Below are 24,530 nucleotides of genomic sequence, written 5' to 3' on the forward strand. Positions count from 1 at the left end.
TGATAGAAAATAACTATCTGTAAATCCATACCCATTTCATGCTTTAGTATTGGAAGAATACTGCTAGAAAACGGTAAGTGATACTATGCATTGCACAGAAAGGTTTTTACGTAAAGAAGGTAGTCTTCAGGTTTATTTAGAAGCCAAGCCTTACGGAGTATTATTACACCTTAAAACTAGCAATTGGAATTGCACTGGAAACATGATTGTGATAACTGAATCACCCACAAATGAGATGCTGCATTTTGAAACAGTTGCAGTTTCTGAGTAGTCTTCAAGGGAGAGTCTTATGCAATGAACACTGTGGCAATCCAAGCACGAGGTGATAGAAGCATGAATCACCGCTGACTTTTTGCTCAGTCAAAAGGATCCTGAACCTACAGGTTGGCAGTTTTAAATAGTTTTTAACCATTCCGATTTCAGTTCAGATTTTATGTGCTATTATAAACTGCCAAGAATCTAGAAATCTCAGTCAGCGGTATCGTACATTTTATAAATAAATGAATAAAGTACAGCTTTGCTTGTGAGTGATGGGTGGTTCAACTCACTCAGTTTCAATCTGACTTTTTTTTGCACATTTAAAATAAACAGTAACAAAACTCAACTTATAATGACCTTATTTCAGTATATTTCATTTCTAATATTAATGCCTGGTAACACTACCTGGTATAGTAAGCATCAACTCTTTACAATTTGTCTTAAGACAGTCTATAGGAATAATTGGATGAATTGGAATAATCACCTGCACCATATTTATATAATCTTCATCTTTCTGATATGAAGACTTCTTCACACTTCTCTCAAGCATTTTTATTTTCTTCTATTAGGTCTGATTTAGATAAGGTTTTTTTTTTTTTTTGTAAAATTATAGAATGGTAGAGTTGGAAAGGACCACTGCAATTATCTAGTTCAAACATCTGAAAAGTGCAGGAAAATCAAATTAAAACTTTTATAGGCAAACTTTCTCCCTGTTCAGTTGGGCAAGGCTACAATGGACCTGTGCAGACAAAATATTGCCCAAAGCCCAGAGTGAATTTTGAGGATGGGTCTAGGCTAGCTATCTGCCAAAACCATCTGGCAAATGGTCATTAAACAACTGGTCATAAACTGAGGATTACCTGTAATGAACAACCCTGGGGCCTATTTTGAAATCCACAGATCACTATCCCCCCCCCCCCGTTTTCTGCCAACCAGGTGCATGCAAATTTCCTCCATCACAGATTCATGAAATGACCTAGATTCAATTTTTTAAATTTTTACCAGGTTTCACACTTTCTCTGTTTCTCGTGGCTTCTGATCCTGTTTGTATTTTGCTGGGTTGACTGGACTTTTAATGACTTCATATTCATTTTCAGAAAACTCTCAGCAATGCTCTCTTCACCCACAGTTAACTTAAAGGGAGATAAAAAGACCTCAGTTGTACAGAAATAAGTACTGAAAGCCATGTGCAGTGCACTAAAATTCGATGTATTTACTGCGTTACCAGTATACATATGTGCATTGATGAGATTTGCAAAGAATGAAATTATTCCCAGTCTCTTAGTTTTTGCGCATTATTCTTTGGTTTCATTCCTGCTCTAACTTTTTAAGCACAGGGATAGAAGCTTTTACAGAGTCCCAGAATGGAAGAATGGATGGCCAAGTGAATGGAATTGGAAGGGATAGAAAATCTAACTCTAGCTTTTTTTTCATACATGGAGACCACTTCTGAACTTTTTGCTTGAATCTGAAAGAAATGAAATTTTAATTTTGGGATTTGACAATTAGAACTGTTTACGATTATACTGTATATAAATACTGTGAACTATTAGAGCTAAAGGTTAATGTATTTTATATTTGTAACTGTAATTAAGGAACTTGGAAGTTCCTTTCCTTTCCTTTCCTTTCCTTTCTCCTTCTTACATTTCTCCCACTTTTTTCCTTTTTAAATCCTTTACTCTGTGTCTTCATATTTTATCTTTGTAGAAATCTGATAAATTCTGTATACTCACATGCACACACCTCTAACTTTTAGTCATGTACTGAAAGTTGCTAAAAACTTCCTTGAAATGTCTCACTGGCAAATTCCACAAATCCAAGTCCTACAAGCTGCATTGCATCAATATCAAATATGGACTGGTGCCATGATGGCTCCCAAGGCAGAAGAAGAATATCAAGTCAAAACTAATACCATGCCACACACAGTCAAGCAGGACAGTTCAAATTCTGTTACTAGCAACTCCAGGTAGTGCATGGCATCTGCAGATCCTTTGCCAATTGCAACCAGTCTCGATCAACCAATTGTCTGACTCTGTCCCAAAGGTTCAAGAGGCTACTGGCCTTTCCCAGAAAGTCCAGTTGCCTCTTGAACAAGCACCTTTGGGACAACCATGACCTGGATGACTGAGAACTTCCAGAGACATTTGTCTGACTCTGTGTAGTACAAGCAGCGCCCTGTGTTCTTAATCACACAACAGAAGAAGGGTTCCTGCTTTCCAGGGAGAAATCAAGGAGTTGAGGAAGTACGGTTAGTCTACTTAAATATACCCCTGATCGCCAAAGGTTATGAATACATGCTGGCCACAGTGCCTCACAAAGAAAGGTGTATATAAACATGCAATCGGTTTGTTTGATATAACTAGCGTGGTTATAACGAGCGTGGTTTTATGGCAAGTTGCTACTCCTGACGAAACATCTCCTTTGTATTGAGAAAAGATCCACCAGGTTTTAAGGTTTAAAAAACCCTACCCGACAGAGGAAAGGGAGCGATCATGGACAGAACCCATTCATATACAATTTACCATTGACATATCATTTTGGAAAGATTCCTGGGCGATCCCAAAGCCTCCCTCCCCATTCAGCGTCCTGGATTCTCTGAGGATTGCCGGGCTGTTTAATTATTGTCTACTCGCTACTAGTTCATGCCGCCTCCTCCTCCTTCAGCCGCCCAGACTTCTACCAAGAGACCAGAGAAGGCGAGAACTTCTGAATCGTACTCTCGGCATAAGGAAGAGGGGGGAAAAGCCAAGCGGCGGCGGCGGCGGCGGGATCGGGACTGAGAGGTGTGGAGAGCCGTACCTGAGTTTTTGTCCCGCCGGCACGGTGAGTTTATTGAGTTTCTCCATTCCAAGCGATCCGCCTGAGGTGACAAGCCAGTCAGAGGGACTTCCGCCAGCTTCCTAGTTCCAGGAGATCGGGATTCAGAGAGGGGCTGCGGCCGAAAGAAACCGAAGCGATGAAGGATCCTCCGGAGGGGAATTTATCTCCTCCTCCGCGCGTCTTTCGGAGAAGCCGAAAACTGGCTCGAGGCTGGCCGGATTTCACGTTTCGCCTCCGTCATGTGACCGAGCCAGCTTGGTTACTAATAGGGTGTTTGTACAAACATGAAGGAAGATCCACACCTATTTGGGCGTGTGAACCACCCCCGTCCGGCGCTGCGATTGATCTCTTCATTTCCAAGTCGAACGGAGTCATGATTTCGGGAAGGAGGTTCCTAGGCTGGAAGGGAAGGTGACACCTTAATCCTGGAAGAGGTGGCGATTTAACCCTCTTGCCGGGGTTCAGAAGAGCTCCTTTCTCCTGGAAGGTCCTCATATTCAATATCTTTAATATTCTAGGGCAGGGGTCCCCAAACTTGGCAACTTTAAGACTTGTGGACTTCAACTCCCAGAATTCTCCAGCCAGCTTACTGGAGAATTCTGGGAGTTGAAGTCCACAAGTCTTAAAGTTGCCAAGTTTGGAGACTTCTGGAAGTCCACAAGTCTTAAAGTTGTTCTAGGGATTGGCAACAAGCAACTGGGAAATTCCACTGGGATCTTCAAGGCTGAAAAATGTAGATGTAGGTGCCAATCTTACTGTTGGATGAGCCTCAGGTGCTTCCCAGCCTTTCCCAATCTGAGGCCTCCCAACCATAGCTTGGATTCCCAGGATCTCCAGCTTTGATCCAGCTCCATTCTAGGAAGTTTTATCTGAACCCTTTTGGAAATTACTGGACTAGGAAAAGACCCTGCTGTGCCCTTATATCCTTCCAAGGACAGTCAGTTCTAAGGACTAGTCAAGAACACAAATGAAATCCTATGGATTTTCAGCACTGGGGAAGAATAGATGTGCAAAAAGTTTGTGGGTTTGACAGCATATCCTTGTTTGTTAAAGCAGGGTTTCTTGATTGTTGGCCTCTTGGAGAGGTGTGGATTTCAAACCTCCGAATTCCCCAGCCAGCAATGCTATGCTAGACTTTCTTGACATGTACACATCTATGAACCCTGCAGGTCCATTTGGTCACTCAGTTGGAGAGATACCATTTGCCAAGAAGGGGCACTGCAGGTTTGGCTAGATGGCTAAACTGATCCTCAAAACTCAAGTCTGGGCTTTGCTCAATGTTTTGTCTGCACAGGTGTACTGTTGCCTTGCACAAGTGAATAGGGAACTATAAGAGACTTAATTGGTTTTCCTGTATTTTGCAAGCAGCTGAACTAGATCACTGTTGTGGTCCCTTCCAGCTCTACGGTTCTGTGATTTTACACATTAAAAAAAAACCTTCTCTAAATCAGACTGAATAGAAGGCAATAAAAATGCTTGGTGCAAAACCAGGAAAGATGGTAATATAAGGTGCAGAGGGTCATCATCAGTTCCAGGCAATTATGGAAAACCAACTCATCCAGTAATTCATGTAGAGCGTATTTTCCTACTGTTAGAAGTCCAATTGGAAAGAGTTGATCATAGTATAACTTGCCATATCAGATAAAATATGAACAAACAGAAAAAAAAAATATAGAAAAAAGTGGGGTGGACTGGGGAGAAATGAAAGAAGAATGAGAAACAAACAAATACATTCTGGCTGGGGAATTTTGGGGTTGAAGTCACATATCTTCAAGTGGCTGAGGTTAAGGAACACTGCATTACAGTAATTCTTATCTCTTCAGTACACTACAACACATTCATATAAATGATGTCTTTCCCCCAAGGGTGATGGAGCAGCTTTGGCTTTGAAACACAAAGCTTTGTTCCTCTTTAATAAGCAAGAACAGCTTTTCAACAGGAACTAGGAAAGTGACATGTGACAGAATACACTAGCTAGGAGTTGTGATAGCAGAAGCAGTAAAGGGACACGCAGCCTTTGCATTTGTATGGATGCTGAATGTCTTCCCCCTCACTGGTGCCATACACGAAATGGGTGCATATGCCTTGTCTCAGGTGTTGTGTTTCAATAACAAATCTGGAGCAAAGGCCATATAAATTAGAGTTTTTGAGAACCGTGCTTTGTAGTTCGTTAGACTTCTGCTGGGGAGAGAGGATTCAAGTCCATGACCTTCATTTTTTCCAATCACACAGTTTCGCTTTTCATTTTGAACTGTGTGCATGTGGTGTTTTTTTTTTTAATATTTCACCAGATGTGCTGGAGTCTACAGTAGAATAAAGCATCCAGCTAAGAACTGAAGTGACAGAGAATGGATTATCCTAATGCAGATGACAGGAAAACAGTTATATAATTTTAATATTCTCCAGTCTTGAATTTTGGAGCCAGTTTGGTGCAGTGCTTAAGGTACCAGGCTAAAAACTGGGAGATTGTGAGTTCTAGTCCCATCTTGAGTACAAAGCCAGATGGGCACCCTTGAGCTAATCAGTGTCACTCAGCCCTAGGAAGGAGGGAATGGCAAACCACTTCCGAGAAAAGAAAAACTTGTCCAGGGGACTTGTCCAGGCAGATTCCAGGAGTCAACATTAGCTCAAAACCACAAAAAGAAGAAATCTTGAATTTGCTTGTAAAGAATATAGCTGTAAATAAGCATGGATGACATATTTTTCCTCGTATTTTTTATTTTACATATTTATTTAGTATTTGCAGGAAGTTTTAGGATTAGTTTGTTTTAAAATAAAGGGGAATTTAGAACTGGAAATAACCAGCCACAGTCTGGAATGGTGAAATTCTTTCTGTTAACTATTTTTGTAGTAGATATGTACATATATATAGTCAATGTATATAGCCTACACCTGAGTTAAGACTTAGGTTTACTGGTTCACTTAATGATTATTAAGTGATTGAAAAAAAATCTTCCACTTTCAAATGTGGAAGGGAACATTAATCTAGAAAACATCAGATTGTGGTAAGATGGTTTAGGAAATTAGTAACCTAAATTTATTCTAGATTTCAGTCTATAATGCATTTTTTTTCATCTTACCGCAAATAAATACTGGTCTCTTAAATTTGGTTAATTATTAATGAAACTCATGGGCATCACCTCTTCACTGAATTAAACTATTTCCTGGCGCTCCACAATTCATTGAACCACAAGCTAACTACATGAACTGAGTTGGCTAACAATATTCCATTAAAACGTTAATTAATATTAAAACCAGCCACATTTAACAAGACTTACTTTTGACCTATCAATGGGTACTATATTTTATATAGCCATCAATAATAAACTATCTTAAGCATCTGCTCTGAATTTATTTAAATGTTCTGGAAAATGGATTGTTTTTGCTGGTGACCTCTTTGTTTCTAACACTCACAAACACTCTTGCAAATATTTTTTTCTTTCAATTTACTTGCTTACAGTATACCTTTAAGATCAATGATGTTGTTGAAAAATGTAAACTAAGAATGTTGATTTCATATTCAGTTCAATGCATGTGATCTTGTAATCTTAACCAGTAAAAGAATCGTAAACAGACGGATGATTAATTCAAGAGTTTTTGATTTTTTCAGATAACTACTGTTGTTTCTTAACTGGGGTGTAGAAGTGCACTATATACAAAAATTACAAGCTGTAAACCATTTACCTTATTATAATGATAGTGAGGTTATTTTGCAGGATGGCAGCCATACTGTGACAACTGTTTCTCACACATCAAAGACAAAACTCTTCGATACCAGACATGGCATAAACACCAAATAGTTGGAAATTGTCTCTCTCCCACAAAAGCTAGTTGCTTGCTTCTAATCCCTTACACAGAATGTTTAGGAGAAAGGTGCACAAACATCTCGAAGTAGTCCTCAACTTATGACTGGTCTCTTAGTGACTGTTCAAAGTTACAATCATCCCCCAAAAGCTATTAACGACCTAATTTTGAAGTACCAACAGCTCTGCCCCTATAGTCACATGATTGCATTTGGCCAGCTCACAATTTCAGCCGTTTGCAGCATCTTGAAATCACGTGAACATGATTTATGACATTTTTGCCCCCAAACCTGATATTTCACTCCCAGTTTTCAGCCAAAAAAAAAAAAGACCTATGGTAAATAGTGGGTTTGCTTAACAAGGGTGGCATTTCCTTAATGACTGTGGATTTGCTTAATGACCTCTGTAAAGAAAAGGTAGTAAAAAAATTGGTTGGTCACATGGGTGACCCATTTATGACCACTGTGACTTATGACTAATGGGCAAGCAGGGCTCCATTATGGTTGTAAGTCCATCTGTATCAATAAAAGTTGTATTTGATACCCAAAACCTTCTGGAATTTGGGGTGGGTGGCTGAGTGAATAGCTTCTAGCTGTTCTAGAATAAACCAGAAGGTCTTGTGTGCTTGTGTGCCTGTTTATCTGTTTCTAGTCCTGGCTGCTAGAGAGGAAACCTGTCACTTGCCATTGCATATCGAATTAACTAATCTCAGCCGAGAATTACGATGCCTTGCAAACTTCTACTTAACTAAGAGGCACAGATGAAAACAGCACCTCCACATGTCCGGTCATTCCATCTTCATGATTCACTTAGCAATTGTTAAAATAACAGTTAATTTCCCCTGAGAACAAAACCTCCAAATGAAGACACACAACTTCTGCTTTTGGGTTTGTTTTGTTTTACTATTATCTGTTTCTTGATACCAAAGGTAGCTTTTATTGCTGCCTTGCTCTCTGATATGAAAGTTGGCCAGATGATGTTGGGGTAATCAGCCTGCTTCAATTTGGCATCCTCCAATATGCTAGGACCCCACATTAGATAACTTCCAACCACGTCTAAACATTTAGAAGTGTTCTGACTGGGTCTGAATGAAACACATCTGGAAGACATTTGGTTGAGGAAAGTTGTTCTAGATTACGGGAGTCAAACTTGTGGTATCACATTGCTGTCACATTACATTTCGTGATGGATTTCCCCCTTCACAGAGCTGGGGTGGGCATGGCCTGCATGTGATGCATCCAGCCTTTGGGCCACCAGTTTGACACCCCTGTTCTAGATCAAAAAGATGGTCACAACTGGACTGTAAGTGGTTCTTGAGCGTTGTTCTTATTTAACCCAGATGAGAAACAGGGCAACATCTTTAAGTCATTTCTGTTATGCATGTGTCACAGAGATCATGCAAAGTAGAATAGATTTCTAAACCTTTTACATTATGTCATTCTAAGTTACTTTTGTAAAAAGGCTTACAAGATCCGTTGATTGATTCATGAATATAAGTTATTAAAATCAGCTGGCAAAATCAGCAGTTCAGCCTTCAGTTCAGTATAGAAGAGTTCAGGGTTGTGTGCATGTAAAAAATGTTATTCTACCATATTTTATTTCTACTGCAATGCTCCTGGAAAGGGTTGATCTTTACTGTCTGCTAGCTGTACAGAAACAAAGGAATAATGAATAATTAAATGCATTTTATCATGGTTGGTGAATTCTCAGAACGGTCCAGAATTAAATTGATAAATCGGATCTTCTGCGGTAGCTGCATTTGCATCTTCCCTTCGATTCCTAAGCGTGAACTATGAAGCCACAGGTCACGAAGGAAGGAGAAGAAATGAAGAAGAAATGTCAGCTTTCAAAATATATTTCAATGCTTGTAGATGCCTACTCACACCTGGACAATTTAGGATCTGACTAGACAGATATTCAGTGGGTTGGACGGTTATAATTAGCATAACTAATTACATCTCCATATTGAAGAACCTTTGTTTCTTTGTTCAGTGGTATTATGGCCATATTTTCCTTGCTTGTTTGCTTACAGGAATTTTTTTTTGTTCAATGAATGATGAAGTCATTCTTGTAAAATTGCAGAACTTCACTCAGATGATCGTTCATTTCTCTATAATCATCCACCCATTTCTGATATTTCTTATCTGCTATTGCAAGATACATTTATTTATACAATTGTTCTTGTCGCTTCCTACTCCACATCGCTAACTGCATGGGTGGGATTCAAATTTTTTAACAACTGGTTCTGTGGGCGTGGCTTAGGTGGTGGGCGTGGCTTGGTGGTCATGTGACTGGGTGGACATGGCTTGGTGGTCATGTTATTGGCTGGGCGTGGCCAACTCAACAACACTCACATCGAGGCACACATCTCCTTGCCTGGCCTCTCATGACTGTGGGGATGCTGCAACAGTTGTAAGTGTGAAATGGTCATAAGTCACTTTTTTCAGTACCATTGTAACTTTGAATGGTCACTCCACACAATCAAAGTACAGCAAAGGAGGGGGAAAAAGACAGGAAGAGACAGGAAGTCTAGTCCTGCCAAGAATGGAGGCAGGACCATTAATGGAGAGGCAGTTTCTGTAAGCAACACCAGAATGTTTCCTTCCTGCCTTCCTTACAGGATTAGGCCAGTAATTTCTTCTAACAACCGGTTCTCCGAACTGCTTAGAATGTTAACAACCGGTTCTAGCGAATAGGTGCGAACTGGTAGAATCCCACCTTTGGCTAACTGTTGCTACGATGCAGAACCATTTCAGAGAATTATAGGGCAGGTGTCTCTGATGGCCTGAATGATATATATTTTGTCTTCGCTCTGTTCTTTGGCACTGAGAGGTAGAACAGGAGAAAGAAAAGAAGGGGACTAGCTTTCTTCATCTCACTTCTGGTGAAAAAGTTATGGGTCTTGTAACATAACTTGCATGATAGGGAGTCAGTGGGGGAAAAGTTCGGTTACTTGTTCCAGGGATAGGACTGGTGCATTATCATAATGGAACATGCATAAATAACTTGAATGCTGAACGTGAAAGTGATAAGTCTTTAGAATAGTTGAAGCATCTGTTCACCATTTCCTGTCCATGTGTCAGAACAGCTACAGCTACAGCATTTAAGATGATAAATGTACAGCTTTTCACGCTTGAGTGAGAGACAAATTTCTTCTCACTTTTGAGACCCAGGTGCAGCATTTTACAATGCAAACATTACGTGTATAGTTTTGTGTGTTCTCTCTTGAGTTACCATGTTGGGCAAGGCAGTATATATACTTATATTAACTAATCCAGGAGGCAAATATATTCTAATGTATGATTTGAAACAGGAATGTCCCTTTTGAAGAATGTGAGTTTCTTTGATTTGAAACTGCCTCATTGCCTCAAGACAATTGATTTCTCTCTCTTGTCGTTATGTTAATGCAGCTCAACATACATATTGTGGCTTCTGTGCAAGGAATTAAAAATATCTATAAGCACAGGCATTGGGCATATGGCATCATGCCATGAAGAATAGAGATCAGCTAAACAGTCCGATCCAGAGTTTCACATCGGAAACTTTCACGGTCAGCATTCAAATTATTTATGTACGTTCTATTACAGGGATGTCAAACTCCAGTTCTGTGGGCCGTATCCGACCTGCAAGATGCTTAGATCTGGCCCGCAGGACCACTTGGGAAATAGTGAAAGACCAGCCCGTGGTGCTTCTGCCAGTGAAAATGGAGCTCAGGAGGGCCGTGCGCAGCCCTCCCAGGCTCCGTTTTTGGCTGCAATGGCCTCCGGCAGCCCTCTGCTAGCGAAAATGGAGCACCGTTTTTGTCGGTAGAGGGCTGCAGGAGGCCATCACAGCTAAAAACGGAGCTCGGTGCCTGTTTTCGCTGGCAGAGCAATCAGGCCACCACAGGCACCTCTGACATGAGTGATGCCAAGCTAGCCACGCCTCCCCCGCAGTCAAACACAAATCTGACGCGGCCCTCAATGACATCGAGTTTGACACCCTTGTTATGACAATGCACCAGTCCTATCTCTGGAACTGATCATTTACATCTTCACTGGAGTTTGTGTGCTCTTCAGCCTGTGCTCTTCATGAATACAACAGTGAGACCAACAGCAAGACCCAAAGATGTCTGTCTTTAAATACACCTTGTTATTATTTTCAGCTGCTCAGCATCTGCTTCCTGAACTCCTCCCCCCCGCCTAATATAAGGAGCAATCTTGATTACTTTTAACTAAACAGTTGCAAGATTGGTTTGTAAAAGATCTTAGGATAATTTATGGAATATTTTTCCACCTTCAGAATCAGAATGCTTTGCAGTCTTAATTTTCTTTTTTTCTCTTTTTTAAATAACCTTTTCTTTTAGTGATGGAGAAAATATGGGCTTATTGTATGTTTTTATTACATTTTGAATCAGAACTGTATGGTTTGTTTCCTAAATAGGCACTCTTCATTCTTTCTAGGATGAAGGATATAAAAGGGTTTCTTTAAATATTGTGGGGTCTAATGGATTTATCCTCCAGAGCGATGGATGTCACTGAAAAAGAGCTATACAGTGATGTATCACATTGATTAGGACAGAAGCTAGCAGCTTTTCCATCAGATTTGGATGATCTCAAGATCACCCTTCACTTACATAACACTGCAGAAATCAGCTCCCCCCACCCCAAATTAGAGATGACTAAGAAATGTTTCAACTTTTTAGACCTTTGACTTAAAACTCAGTTTCCAAAACAGATGCAACATAATTTGATACCATAACCCAGTTTTTGGATTACTTTAACTTAAAAGGAGGAAACCTCACATAATACACTCCAAACTTTTATGCCCCTTCTCCAATGCCCACCTCTAGTGGAAATGTACGTGAAAAATGTTCAGCCTTGCTCAATCATGAAGGTTTCTGACACATGCTGGACATAAAATCAGTATCTGTATTGCATGGCAGGATCTTGATTATGTCTTAGTCCAGACTCCAGCCTTTATACATAAAAATAAAATACCAATATTTGAAATTCTGTTTTGGTCTTAGTAGGATTGAAAGCAAACATTATTTATTAACATAATGTATTCAGTTCAGGCCTATGATAGCTAAGTGGCATACAAATTTAATAAATTATTATTAGAGTCAATGGCTTGGTTTACAAATGGATCCAATTTGTTATATATGTTTGCTTAGTGCTGACTTAATATGTATGAATCATGTTGACCATGGCTTAAACGAGCACTTGTCAAACTTGTCAACTTTAAGATGCATGGACTTCAACCTTCCAAATCCCACAATTAGCTGGAAAATTCTGGGAGTTGAAGTCCACGCATCTTGCAGTTGACAAGTTTGAGAAACGTTGGTTTAAACCTCTGTGGAGATTCTCAGTCATCCAGGTCATAGTTTTTTGGGGAGGCAACTGGACTTTCTAGTTTTTCTTTGAAGACGTTTTGCTTCTCATTCATGAAGCTTCTTCAGCTTTGGCTGGGTAGTGGGGAATGGAAAGATTTATACTCCTTGCAGACAGCTGGTCATTTGCATTCTTTTAGGGAGTCATTGAGGCCACCTGGAGGTTTATCTGTGTCATCAGGGTCACCTGAGTGGAGCCTTCTTAGAACTGTTGAAAGGGCCTGTGTCATATGCCCCCCCTTCCGTTGATAGAGGGCTATTCAATTTTGACATAGATGGCCTCTTTGACCCCTCTTTCAAACCAGAGGTCCTCTCTGGCCAAAATGTGGACTTTGCTGTCTTCAAAAGAGTGGCCTGTGTCTTTTAAATGCAGATGGACAGCTGAATTGAATTCTGATGTGTTTGTTCTCCTATGTTGTACCATGCACTTATGAAGTGATTGTTTCGTTTACTCAATGTACAGATCTGCACATGGCTCACTGCATTGTACTGCATATACCATATTGTTAAGTTGACGTCTGGGTATTTTGTCTTTGGGGTGGTTGGTTAAAATCAATCTAAAAATCATGGCAACCAACCAATATAGTGAAGGTGAAAACAGGGTTGACAACATAACATAAAAATAATATGAAGACCAAATTTGATAAAGGATATACCTTGGTTAATAATAACAACCTTGTTATAATATTGTTATTATAATACAGAATTTCAGATATTGGTACCTGTATTTTATTGTATATATAAAGACCATAATAAAGATTGCTATTATAATAACTATACCACAGTGAAGTTAACAAATATTTCTTTTCAAACTTGATATGCATTTCAGAAAATAACACAATTAAAATAATTAGAAGTCTAAGATGCTGGAATGGAGCATTTGTGTTAAAACAGCATTTTTGGTCACTGTCTGGCTTTTCCCACCAGTCTGGATAAACAGGCACACACAAATCTCCATAATTTGGATGAATAAAATTTACGATAAAGAATCTAAGAAGCAATTAAAGAAGAATTCCAGCAATGATAGCACACCAAACGCAACTGTTATTTATTTATGTTTATGTTATTTATTTGCTGAGCCATGGGGGCACAGTGGTTAAATTGCAGTACTGCAGGCTGACTGCTCACTGTCAGAAGTTCAGTTCTGATCAGCTGACTCAACCTTCCATCCTTACAAGGTGGGTAAAATGAGGACCCAGATTGTTGGAGGCAATATGCTGATTCTGTAAACCGCTTAGAGAGGGCTGAAAAAGCACTGTGAAGCAGTCTATAAGTCTAAGTGCTATTGCTATTTATACAATTTATATACAGGTAGTCCTTGAATTATGACCACAATTGAGCCCAAAATTTCTGTTGCTAAGTGAAACATTTGTTAAATGAACTTTGCGCCACTTTACGGCCTTTTATGTCACAGTTTCTAAGTGAATTACTGCAGTTGTTAAATTAGTAACATGGTTGTTAAGTGAATTTGGTTTACCCTTATTGACTTGGCTTGTCTGAAAGTTACAAAAGGTGGTCATGTGTCCCCAGAACATGCAATCGTCATAAATATGAGTCAGTTGCCAAGCATCTGAATTGTGATCATGTGACCATGGGGATGCTGCAATGGTTGTGCCTAAAATGGCCATAAGTCACTTTTTTCTAGTGCCGTTGTAACTTTGAATGGTCACTAAATGAACCATTGTAAGTCAAGGACTACCTGTAATTGCTCATCTTACCAAAATGACTCTCCATGGCATTATAATGAAACTTTATTCAAATTCTTATATTCCTTTCTTTTTTCAAAAGTTTCTTCTGGTCAAATTTTGGTAATGGACAGATCTGAGATCAAGTTGTTTTCCTCTGACCATATACAAAATTTCACATAATGCATTTTATAACTTGCAGTTTAAAACAACTTAAGAATATTTTCAACAGAATACTGAGAAGACAAATAAGTTTAAATGGATTAAAATCAGTTTCGGAGACTCTTATAAATAAGCCTGGCTTTATTTAGAAGTCTAGATATTTTCCTTGGTCATCTTGAATATAGGCAAATGATCTAGTCAAATATCAGTGCACAGGAATAGCTTCAGAATCATATCACTACCTCCACCTCCACAAGATTCTTTCAGAAGGCAATGAATCCACTACCCTTCCTAACTCTTATGACACTTCTAAATTTGAAATGGCCTCATTGTAGAAAGTCCCAACTTTGCAGTCTAGCAAAGAGGAGAAAAATTCAGTTTCAAATATCTTTGTCACAAGAATCCAGGGGTGGGATTCTAGTGGTTCAGCCCAGTTCTATAGAACCGGTAGCTCAGAATATCTTCTTTTCTTCTGTAGGCTCCACCCGCCCGCCTGGGCTCTAGGCTATCCTATATTCTGACCTTAGTTGCTTTGCGCAACTAAGCTGAGTGCCACGTGTCAGCAGGAGATGGTGATCGCTTGCAGGAGAAGTTGTTTTGCAAGTACTGCACATGCATGCACAGTGTGCATTTGGCACGCGCGCACGCAAAGCACATGCTTACCGAACTGGTGGTTATGCCGGTAGGGTCCCACCCCTGCAAGAATCTCTATCTAATCATGGCAATGGGAAACTAGATTTCAGCACAACGAAAGAAAAAAAATTATACAATGGCTTATGCATCATAATTATTTCCATAGACAGACAGACAAAGAGATGGAAAAAGAAGGAAAGAAAGAACGAAGGGAAGGAAGGAAGATAGACAGAAAAATAAATAAATAAAAGAAAGATGGAAAGAAGTGAGGGAAGGAGGAAGGAAGGAAGGGAGGGAGGGAGGAAATAAGGAAGGAAATGTTTGGAATCAAATTAGGAAGTGTCATAGGAGATCCTAAACAAGTTCTTACCATATCAACCGATAACCCTGGCATCTTACCAAACTGATTTGTGCTATCATTTATGTCCATAGTTTTTTTTTTTTAAAGTGGTTTAACATAGATTCAAAACATTTAGAAGACTGAGGTATGTTGCCCCATACAAAACAAACTGAAATACTTGGAACATTTTGGCCCCAAACTGTTCTCCCCTCCCCTTGAGATAAGAATAGGTGGGGTAGCATTTCATGCTAACTACAGCCTTCTACTCAACTACAGAAGAGTGGCTGAAATGTAGTTCAAAAGTAATTCTCTTGGTTTATTTTTCTTGGTTGGATTGCAGTTAGACGTCAGCATTGAATATTGTGCATAGGAGTGCTGTGGTGGCCTAGAGGTGGAACTCTTGCCTCACAATCAGGAGGCTGTGAGTTTGATCCTAGGTAAGTTCGATCTCTCTCTGGGCACATTGAGAATTTATCTCCTGAACAAAACTCTGCATTGGCAACAGGAAGGGCAGCTGGCCATTAAAACACTCTGCTAACTCCAGTTGCCCAGGCTCCACCCTGCAAGGGATGATGGGATCGTTAAATGAAGATGATTGAATATTGTGCTACCAGTTTAGGAAATTCAAGCACATTTGTCTATGCAATCTTTATGTTTTTACTCTTAATTTATTACTGCCTATCTGAAAGACAACAAACCAGCAAAGTGCTCTTGTTTTTTTTGCTAGACCACTTGGAAAACTGACAATGCTATGTAAAACTCTTGCATGTATAACTAATATTACACCTACTAGTTCTGGAATTGTGAGGCTTTACAAAATCTGCATGTAGCCTTAATAATAAGGGAAATTTCCAGAGACCCCAACGCTCATGCACACAAACACTTAGAAAACCCAGGCAAAACCATTTTTTTAACACCTGAGCTAAATTGAGTTTTGGCATTATGAAATGTATCACGATGACAAAAATATACAAGGGTATTTTTCAAAAATAGGAAACATTACAAACTGGGAACATTTTGAATGCCCTATGTGCATATCTAAAAACAACAGGCAAATAACTTTTTTAAAAAGAACATCCTTCTACATCCTCATAAATTATCTTGATTTTTAGCTTTTCTGTTTAGCTTGCCTAATTTTAATTGCCTTGTATTGCCTTTTATTATATAGTAAGGCACCCAGAGTCACTATATCAATGAGAGGGGTACCATAAAAATTTAATAAATAAATAGATGAAAGAGTATATATACACCTTCAAATTCATATCCATTGCTTTATGACATTAGACTGCAACGTTCTACAGAGAAGACTGTAGGAAAAGAATAGTCCAAACTGGAAACAAGACTGATCAAATCTGGCTATCCAAATAGTGGGAAGTTTATGAAGTTATCATGTATTTGCAACCTTTCAAACATATGGGTGTGAAATTTAAAGCACTAGCACTCATTCCAATTATTCCAGACACAATTCAGCTGTTCCTACTAAGCCTTGCAAATGCATCTAAATTCTAATACTTTGTGTGCTGCAAAGAACTGGCATCATTCTTAGAGATAATTGAATGGCTTCTGCCTGTAATTTAGAACACATCTCCAAAAGGTGACATAATTATGGGGCACTTGCTGTGTCAAAGATAGACAGTTCTTACCTTGTAAATTAGATGTTTACAAAGAAATGTTATTTTCCAGTACTTTTTACTTACTCATGGTTATGTTCTGAGGCCTATAGAACTTGTTTTCTGAATAGAACATTTCTTGATCACCAAGCTCTCAATTGTACCAGTAATGGTGGGTTAACTATACAGTAAATCTGAGTTGACAAACAAATGAGGGAAGGAATTTTCAAATCTAATGTCTATTAAACAGCACATGAGACGGTTTTCTTTAGTCCCCAAATATTCCTGTACACAAAAAAGCCTACTTTATGGGTAACAATTTTGAGAAGAAGCCACAAACATTGCTCGAATGAACAAAGAACTTTTATGTTGCACTGATTAAGAAAAGCAGTGCGAGCTGCAGCTTCTTTGAAGTGAAAGAAAAGTGCAATAAAAAGTCTATAAAGCAATGTCAATGTGGAGCAATAGATTTTGAATAGTATTTTGAAGTTACTCTTGGCTTGATGAAATAGAATTTCTATAAATCCATCAATGAGAATAAGAGTAGTGCAGTGAGGTGTCTATCCATATAAACCTTGACTGAGAAGCATAGAGTTGCCCTAAATTGCTTCCCATTGCTAAATATATTCCAGATAATTCTTTAATGGAAGTTCCCTCCTGATCTCTAATCTTAATTCCTTCCATAGCTTATTTTAGTCTTAATTAGAATCTTCAGCTGGCCACCGCTTTGGCCAGATACAATGCACAGATATTGTAGAATATAATACACAGACATTTAATATACACAGATAAAATACACCGATATTTCCCCATGGTTCAAAGGGAAACAGACAATGAATTGATATGGGGTCATCAGACAAAGTAGAATGAATGAACAAACTATAATGGCAGTATTAGATTGAATTTAATTTCTTTCAACCACCTTCATGAAACAGGATTGTAGTCCAACTCTGTATTCTATGTCTATGTTCTGAGCCAGAGATAGCGCTGTTTGGAATTACTAGACTGTGAGGTCCTTGGTGCTCTCTGAGCTTGATTATTTTTTTGCAGATGTTTCATTACTCAAGTGAGTAGCATCATCAGCCCTAGAAGGGAATGGGGTTTATTCTCTGTTTATATACTAGTGGCTTGTCCTGTCAGGGTTGGTGGGAGTGGTCTTGGAGATTCCTTGATTAGTTGTTTACTCTTTGATTGTTTGTCTGAGTTAGTAGTTCCTTGACTGGGAATTGGAAGTCCCACCAACACTGACGTGGCAAGCTCCTTGTATATAAACAGAGTGTAAATTCCACTCCCTTCTAGCATTGATGATGTTACCTAATTAGGTAATGAATTGTCGGGGGGGGAGGGGGGAACCCAATCTCAGAGAACCTAAAGAACCCCACAGTTCAACCGTGACCTATAGATATTCTCTTCTATTAATTACTAGGATGCATAATCCTCACACAAAATCCAGACATATTTGGAGATGGTCAGACTAGAGAAGATCAGTCCTATTTTGTCCTATTGAAACCACCATCTTCAGAGATTTAATTTTTAAAATAAGATTCTGCTGATATTTTATACAGATAGTTAATAATTACACTTCTTTTATGGAAGCAATCTTATCTAAGTAAGTGTAATCAGATGTCATAAACATAATGACTGGAAAAATATTTGCATTCATATCCAAAGTAGAAATGTATATAAGTGTGGTATTACAATATACAATTTATTTATTTTTCTTTACTTTAGAGAGGAAACAATAATATGCTGATATAGAGTTTATGCTAAATCATAGCTGATAAAAGTAGTTTAGTTTTACAAAAAGGCATTGATTTGTAGGCAATGAACTATGGATTCTTGTATCATCAGACTATGATGCAGTCGCATATGTTTTTTGGTTTTTTTGCTAAACACTGGTCCTGGTTAGTACTTGAAGACTATACTGGGAATTTTAAGAAATCTTTTGAAAAAAAGCAATGGCCCAATATTTCCACATTACTGCTAAGGAAAAAAACATGAATATAGAAAGTTGTAGAAAGTCTTAAGAATGAACTTGAATTGAAAGAAGCATTTGCTTTTTAAACATTCATAAACAACCATAATATCCCAGTGAGCCAACATGTAGTGGGCAATTTTAAAAAATATAATGCAGGAGGTTTGAAGTTTATATATATTTGGGTTCTTTAAAAAAGTTGTGCAGCGGCTGAACTAAACTGATATTTCTGTGATGAGAACTAGTCTAGATAAACATTCTCTTCTGGAAATGGAAGGTTCTAGAGAACTCCAGTTTGCTCTGGCTCTTAGCCATTTTGGGGCCAAAACAATGACTAGAATGCTACAAACTACTTGTTAGGGAAGGTTTATTTCCAGACCACCACAAGACTGAAATTGTCCAGAAGAAGATGGAATGTTCCAGAATTTTCATAATGTTCTAAGTCCAGAGTAGAACATTTTACATATGTGCTTTGAATATTAATCTGAAAAGATGATTCTGAATATATTATTTTAAAAAACCTACAATTTAAATTAAATACAGAAATAGATACACCCCAAGGATTTTTTCCTTATACAACATTCAAAGTTTCTATGTGTGAGAGAGTTTGTATGAAAGAAAAACTTACGGCTGATCCATTACACTGAATCTGTGTCTCTCGTGTTCTGATAAATGCTGAAAGAGAGAAAAAAAGAATAAAAACAGTGCTTATGAAGGAAAAAAAGCTAAATCTAATGAAGAGTTAACTGAAATCAACATTTACTTCAGCCGGAGTGTAGTTTGCTTACTATACAGCATTAAGCATATTCTTTTAACATCACTTTAAGTTTATGATATATTACAAGACAGTTAAATCCAGGTTACTAATTAACTTTTTATTACTAAAATACTCAGTAATTATCATGGAAGACAAGTGGCACAAAGTGTACAGTGCAAAAACTTCCCAGGAATACTACTTGAGAAATACAGTGGTTAATGAATAGTTACACAAATAACCAGCAAAGGAGTTACATATAGTGTTTATGCAGGTGGCACTACTCCAACTGTGATTTTTTTTCATATGTGCAGCAACATCATTTGAACTAAAGGGACGGTTTTTTAATCCTAACACTGTGTCAGCTATCTTGCAGTTTTTGACCTTCTCTGTATGTTAGCTGCCTTGAGTGGCTGTGAGCAGGGTACAATATAATCTTCACATCAATGGTAAACGTTAAACAATTGTTTAAGGGCTTAAGTATCAGATTTTAAAAAAAATCTTAAAACTTTTTTTTGGCTTTTATTAATAATTAAATATAATAAAAAGACTGTCTTAATGGCTTTAGTATCAAGTGTTATTTGTCATGTGTGAATCAACTATAACTCACCAAAGACCTCAGAAAGGAATTACATTGGCTGTTTGGTAGCTTGATCATTTTCACTGCATTGCAAAATGAAATAAACATTTCTGTCATGTTGCTAACAAAATATAAGAGAATAATGCAGTGCCTCAGCATAATTGCAGATTATTTTCCTATCCCAGCATATCTGCTTTTTGTTATGATTCTGCTGTAAATTGGGAAAATATGGCATTTCAGACACCAGAAAACCATCTATATTTAATACTAATCCTCTAATTATACAGTATCATAAAACAGAAACCCGGTTTTACACACTATATGCCATAATTAGGAGATGCATTACTCAGATGGAAATCAACAAGTTCTAGTGGAATTAAAAAAAAAAACATTCGCAGGTTTCACTTGATATACAGTGAATATCATTGCAGGTATTCATATTTTGTTGTATTTTAAATATGTTCATACAGAAAAGAGAGAATAGAGCATCAAGCTTTTAATGGCAAAAGTCACATGTGATGTAGAACAGAAATAAATCTGTCAGGCTCAAGTAAGGAGCAGGAGTGGAATTCAAAGCACTAAAAGTTTATTATATGCTACCTATACACAAGCATCTGATTTACCAATGGACAAGGCAAATTAGCATTAGATAAGAGTCAACAGAATTCATGGGGCACTTGTGGATGTGTAAGGATTCCAAACTGATGATTCATTTGAAGATTTTGTAAATATATTTATATTATTTTATTTAATTACAGGAGAGCTAGTTTGGTTTAATGGTTAAGGCACCAGGCTAGAAATCCCAAAGACTATGAGTTGTAGTCTATGAACTGGAAATTTCCTATTTTGCTTTTAAAATAAGGTCAAATGAAAAAAAAATCATAACTTATATTTTGGCCACTTTCTAAGGAATGGGCATATGATATCACATCTCATTTGCACAGAAAATGTGTGCTGAAGTTCACTTGGTGATAGGAGAGAAGAGACCTCACATTGTTTCTTGGAACTGGGAGAAATAAAATTTCCAAGTGAATATAGTAGGAAGAAGATCCACTGGGTACAGAAATAAAACATGCAGATATAATTCATTTAAAAAACCTATACGCGGTATATGCTACATAAGCGCACCACACAAATAGGGACCTATGAAAAATCTTGACAAAGAAAAAAAGAAAGGGAGGAGAAGGGGGAAGAGGAGAAACAATAAATCCAAAATACCCATACCCATAGACACACTTGGATATGCATATGCATAAATGTGAACAGTGAAAATAATAAAAAGATGAACAATTGCAAGGATTGCTGGAGGAAGATAATCTGGGCTGAAGAAAGAACTAATAAAATTCTGACATCTAGTGGCCTTAATAAAAATAGCAATTCCTCAAAGCAATTTGATCTGAGGTAAAATAAATCAGGATTCCATTCGAATCCGAGCACAAATATTTTTGAACAGAAAAGTGATGTATGGTGTGTATTTGTGTAAAAAGAAATCAAACAATTCTTTAGTTGTAATTATACAAAGGTGTGAACATTAATTACTATTAATTAATTCACTGTCTGTGAACTCAGATACATTGATCAACTTGGGGCATATTTAAACTAATTGAAGGTGATAATGTATGTATCTAATTAGCTTCGGAATTTTCTGTGAGATTCCATTTCTTATATGTGGTTCAGAAACTCAGAGGCAATGAAAGGAACCCCTGCTCCCAAAAGGAAGAATGAATATTTTTAAAACTGCAGGAAAAATTATTATTTATTAGTTAGATTTGTATCCTTTATAAGTAACTGAAGATGGAGTATATGCATAACACTTCTTCCTCCTATTTTGTCCATAACAACAACCTTGTGAGGTGGGTTAGGCTGAGAGGGAGGGACTGGCCCAAAGTCACCCAGCTGGCTTTCATCTCTAAGGCAGGACTAGAATTCACAATTTCCTGGTTTAATATAAATTGTCACAGATTAAATTAAACTAAATTAAACCAGTGTTCAATTTCCTCATCTGCAATATTTTACATGCAACTGATGTATTCGTTATATGGGGCAGTTATCCTAACAAAAATGTTATTTGTTGATTTGAAGTCTGCTAAATAAGGGGTTGATGATGACCTGGTTGGAAAGACAGAGAAGAGGAGGATTGAGCTCAGTGACTGACAGATCTGCCCTCCACTCAGAGAGAACCTTATGATTAGAGGTCTGTGTGAACTTGAGACAGAAGAGCCCTTAAGATGGTTTGACCATTGGCTTATCTTAATACAGGTAGTCCTCAATTTAGGATGACAATTGAGCCCCACATTTCTGTTGTTAAGTGAGTTTTGCCCCATTTTATGACCTTTCTTGCCACAGTTGTTAAGTGAATCATCAGAGTTGCTAAGTGAGTAATAAGTTTGTTAAGTGAATCCGGCTTCCCCACTGACTTTGCTTGTCAGAAGGTGGCATAACCCCAAGACAGTGCAATGGTCATAAATGTGAGTCAGTTACCAAGCAGCTGCATTTTGATCCCATGACCATGGAAAGGTTGCAAAGAAGGTAACTGTGAAAAATGGTCCTAAGTCACATTTTTCAGTGCCATTGTAACTTTGAATGGTCACTAAATGAACTGTTGTAAGTCGAAGACTACCTGTACTTCCTATTTCCCATCTTTACACATTAAGAACTTTTTCATGGCTGCCTTATAGTGCTTGGTTTAAGGATTTTATTTCTTTTCTATGAATGAGTCAATATGTTATATTCTATCTCTAATTATTTTTCTTCTGTTCCATAGTGTCCAATTCCTGGAGAAAGCCTGGACAAGTCCCTGCATTTTTATTGGTAAGAATTTTCAGAAGTTGTTTTCCCTTATCTGCTTCTTAGCACTGTGAGAGAGTGACTGCCCAAGGTCAACCAGAACAGAGGTCCCCAACCCCTGGGTCACAGCTGACTACCGGGACGTGGCATATTCAGCACCATGCTGCCAAAGTGGCGGGCGAATCTGTGTGTGCGCGCAGCTCCATTTGCGCGAGGGGCAGACGTATGTGCCTGCCGCTTGTGCAGATTGAGTTGTGTGCACATGCACGTTCACGCACCACTCATACCGAACCATCCCCTCTCCCCACTGTCCGCAAAACCAGAAAGGTTGGAGACCACTGACCCCGAGTGTTGTGGTTCGTCAACTGCCAGCAGAACTGGTAGTCGAGTCAGATGAGTCAGAGGAGATGGAGGGGGTGCCTGGGTTACCATTGGGGCCTGCGGAAGGCTCTGAAGAGCAGAAAGCCTCAGAGCCAGATGCAGAGCAGGGCCCATCTACTCATGCTCAGGCGGAGAGGCAGCTGTTTTTGGGGCCTGAGCTGAAGGAGGGGGAGGAACAGATGGGGCCTGTCCCAGATGCACATATGAACAGAGAGCAAGTAGGATTGAGGGGTAACTATCCAGAGAAGAAGGAGACATTAACAAGCCTTTCCCTGGCTGGGATATAAGGAGGAGGGGTGTGGGAGGTGTGGTTGTCAGAGACAACTGTTCATGCTCCAGATGAGTTCCCTCCAGTGGATTCCTTGTCAGGATTTCCTTGCCACTATCCAGATTGGTCAGGACCCAGGACTCTTTGTGTTGGGATTGAAGTGCTAATTGAGGCTCCCTGCAGGGAACTCAGAGACTTCGCGAATCATCTCAGGATGTGTGACCTGTAGCTTTGTCAGTGACTTGGAAAATGAAGGACGTTGTATTCCTTCCTTTCTAAATAAAAAGGGGTTTCTCTTCACAAGTAGGCTGTTGAATGGGACTCGTGAAGGTTGGGTCAGAACACAGAGGGCTTTGGGCTTCAGGTGGGCCTATAACTCATGGGCTCTGAGTTTCTAGCCTGGTGCCTTAACCACTACACCAAAATCATTGTTATTATTATTATTAATCTTAATAGTAATTACATTTATCATAATCAGTTGCAGTAATCTTATTCCTAGTAGTAATCTCTAATCTCTTCATTAAAAGTCATAGTCACTTGTTCTGATTTGTTTCATTTCAAGATGTTATTATCAGATTTGACCCTAACCCCTAACCCAACCTAACCCCCCCAACCCCAACCCCAACCCCTACCCTAACCCCTGATCTATAATCTGCATAATCGGCACAGTATGCCATAAGATTAACTCTAATCCTTTTTAGATATTTTAGAATACAGTAAATATATATTTCCTTTTATTTGAATTAATATGAGCTTTATTTGCTGGTCTATGGCTGAATAAAGATTGATTTAATCTGACATTGTCACTCACACCAATCTTTTTTTTTTTTTTGTACCAATGCACTCAACATATCTGCTTGAAATTTACCCTGGATATATCTCCTTGTAGGTTGCAGTGTCGCTATAAAAATGACATCAATAGCAGGCAAGCACAGAAACCAAACATTTATGGACACACTTTCAAAAGATACTTTAAAAATCTCTTAACAGAAAAACCCTTGTGCTAATTTCTATAAAACTTGGTGAGCTTTTCCTATTTATTTCAAATTTCCTGCAAAAAAATCCCCCAGAGAGAAAGAGAAATTGTAATCATTTATTCATGC

The 24,530-nt window shown here is 38.5% G+C and overlaps 1 protein-coding gene across 7 annotated transcripts in view; it reads right to left on the reverse strand.

Moving 5' to 3' along the window:
• Positions 1–24,530, reverse strand: part of BLNK (B cell linker) — a 124,034-nt gene that overhangs the window by 56,456 nt on the left and 43,048 nt on the right. For 3 of the 7 annotated variants that reach the window (XM_087964248.1, XM_087964246.1, XM_087964245.1), the window contains one exon: positions 19,286–19,332. In XM_087964248.1, the coding sequence (XP_087820374.1) occupies positions 19,286–19,332 (47 nt within the window). Of the gene's footprint in view, positions 1–3,057; positions 3,322–19,285; positions 19,333–24,530 lie in introns of those variants that run through there. The other 4 variants (XM_026670723.2, XM_026670722.2, XM_026670721.2 and 1 more) reach the window with 2 other exon arrangements.

The sequence above is a fragment of the Notechis scutatus genome, chromosome 4 (assembly GCF_049901735.1).
Source record: "Notechis scutatus isolate UNSWTSFEM ecotype Mainland chromosome 4, rNotScu1.2, whole genome shotgun sequence".
NCBI lineage: Eukaryota > Metazoa > Chordata > Lepidosauria > Squamata > Elapidae > Notechis > Notechis scutatus.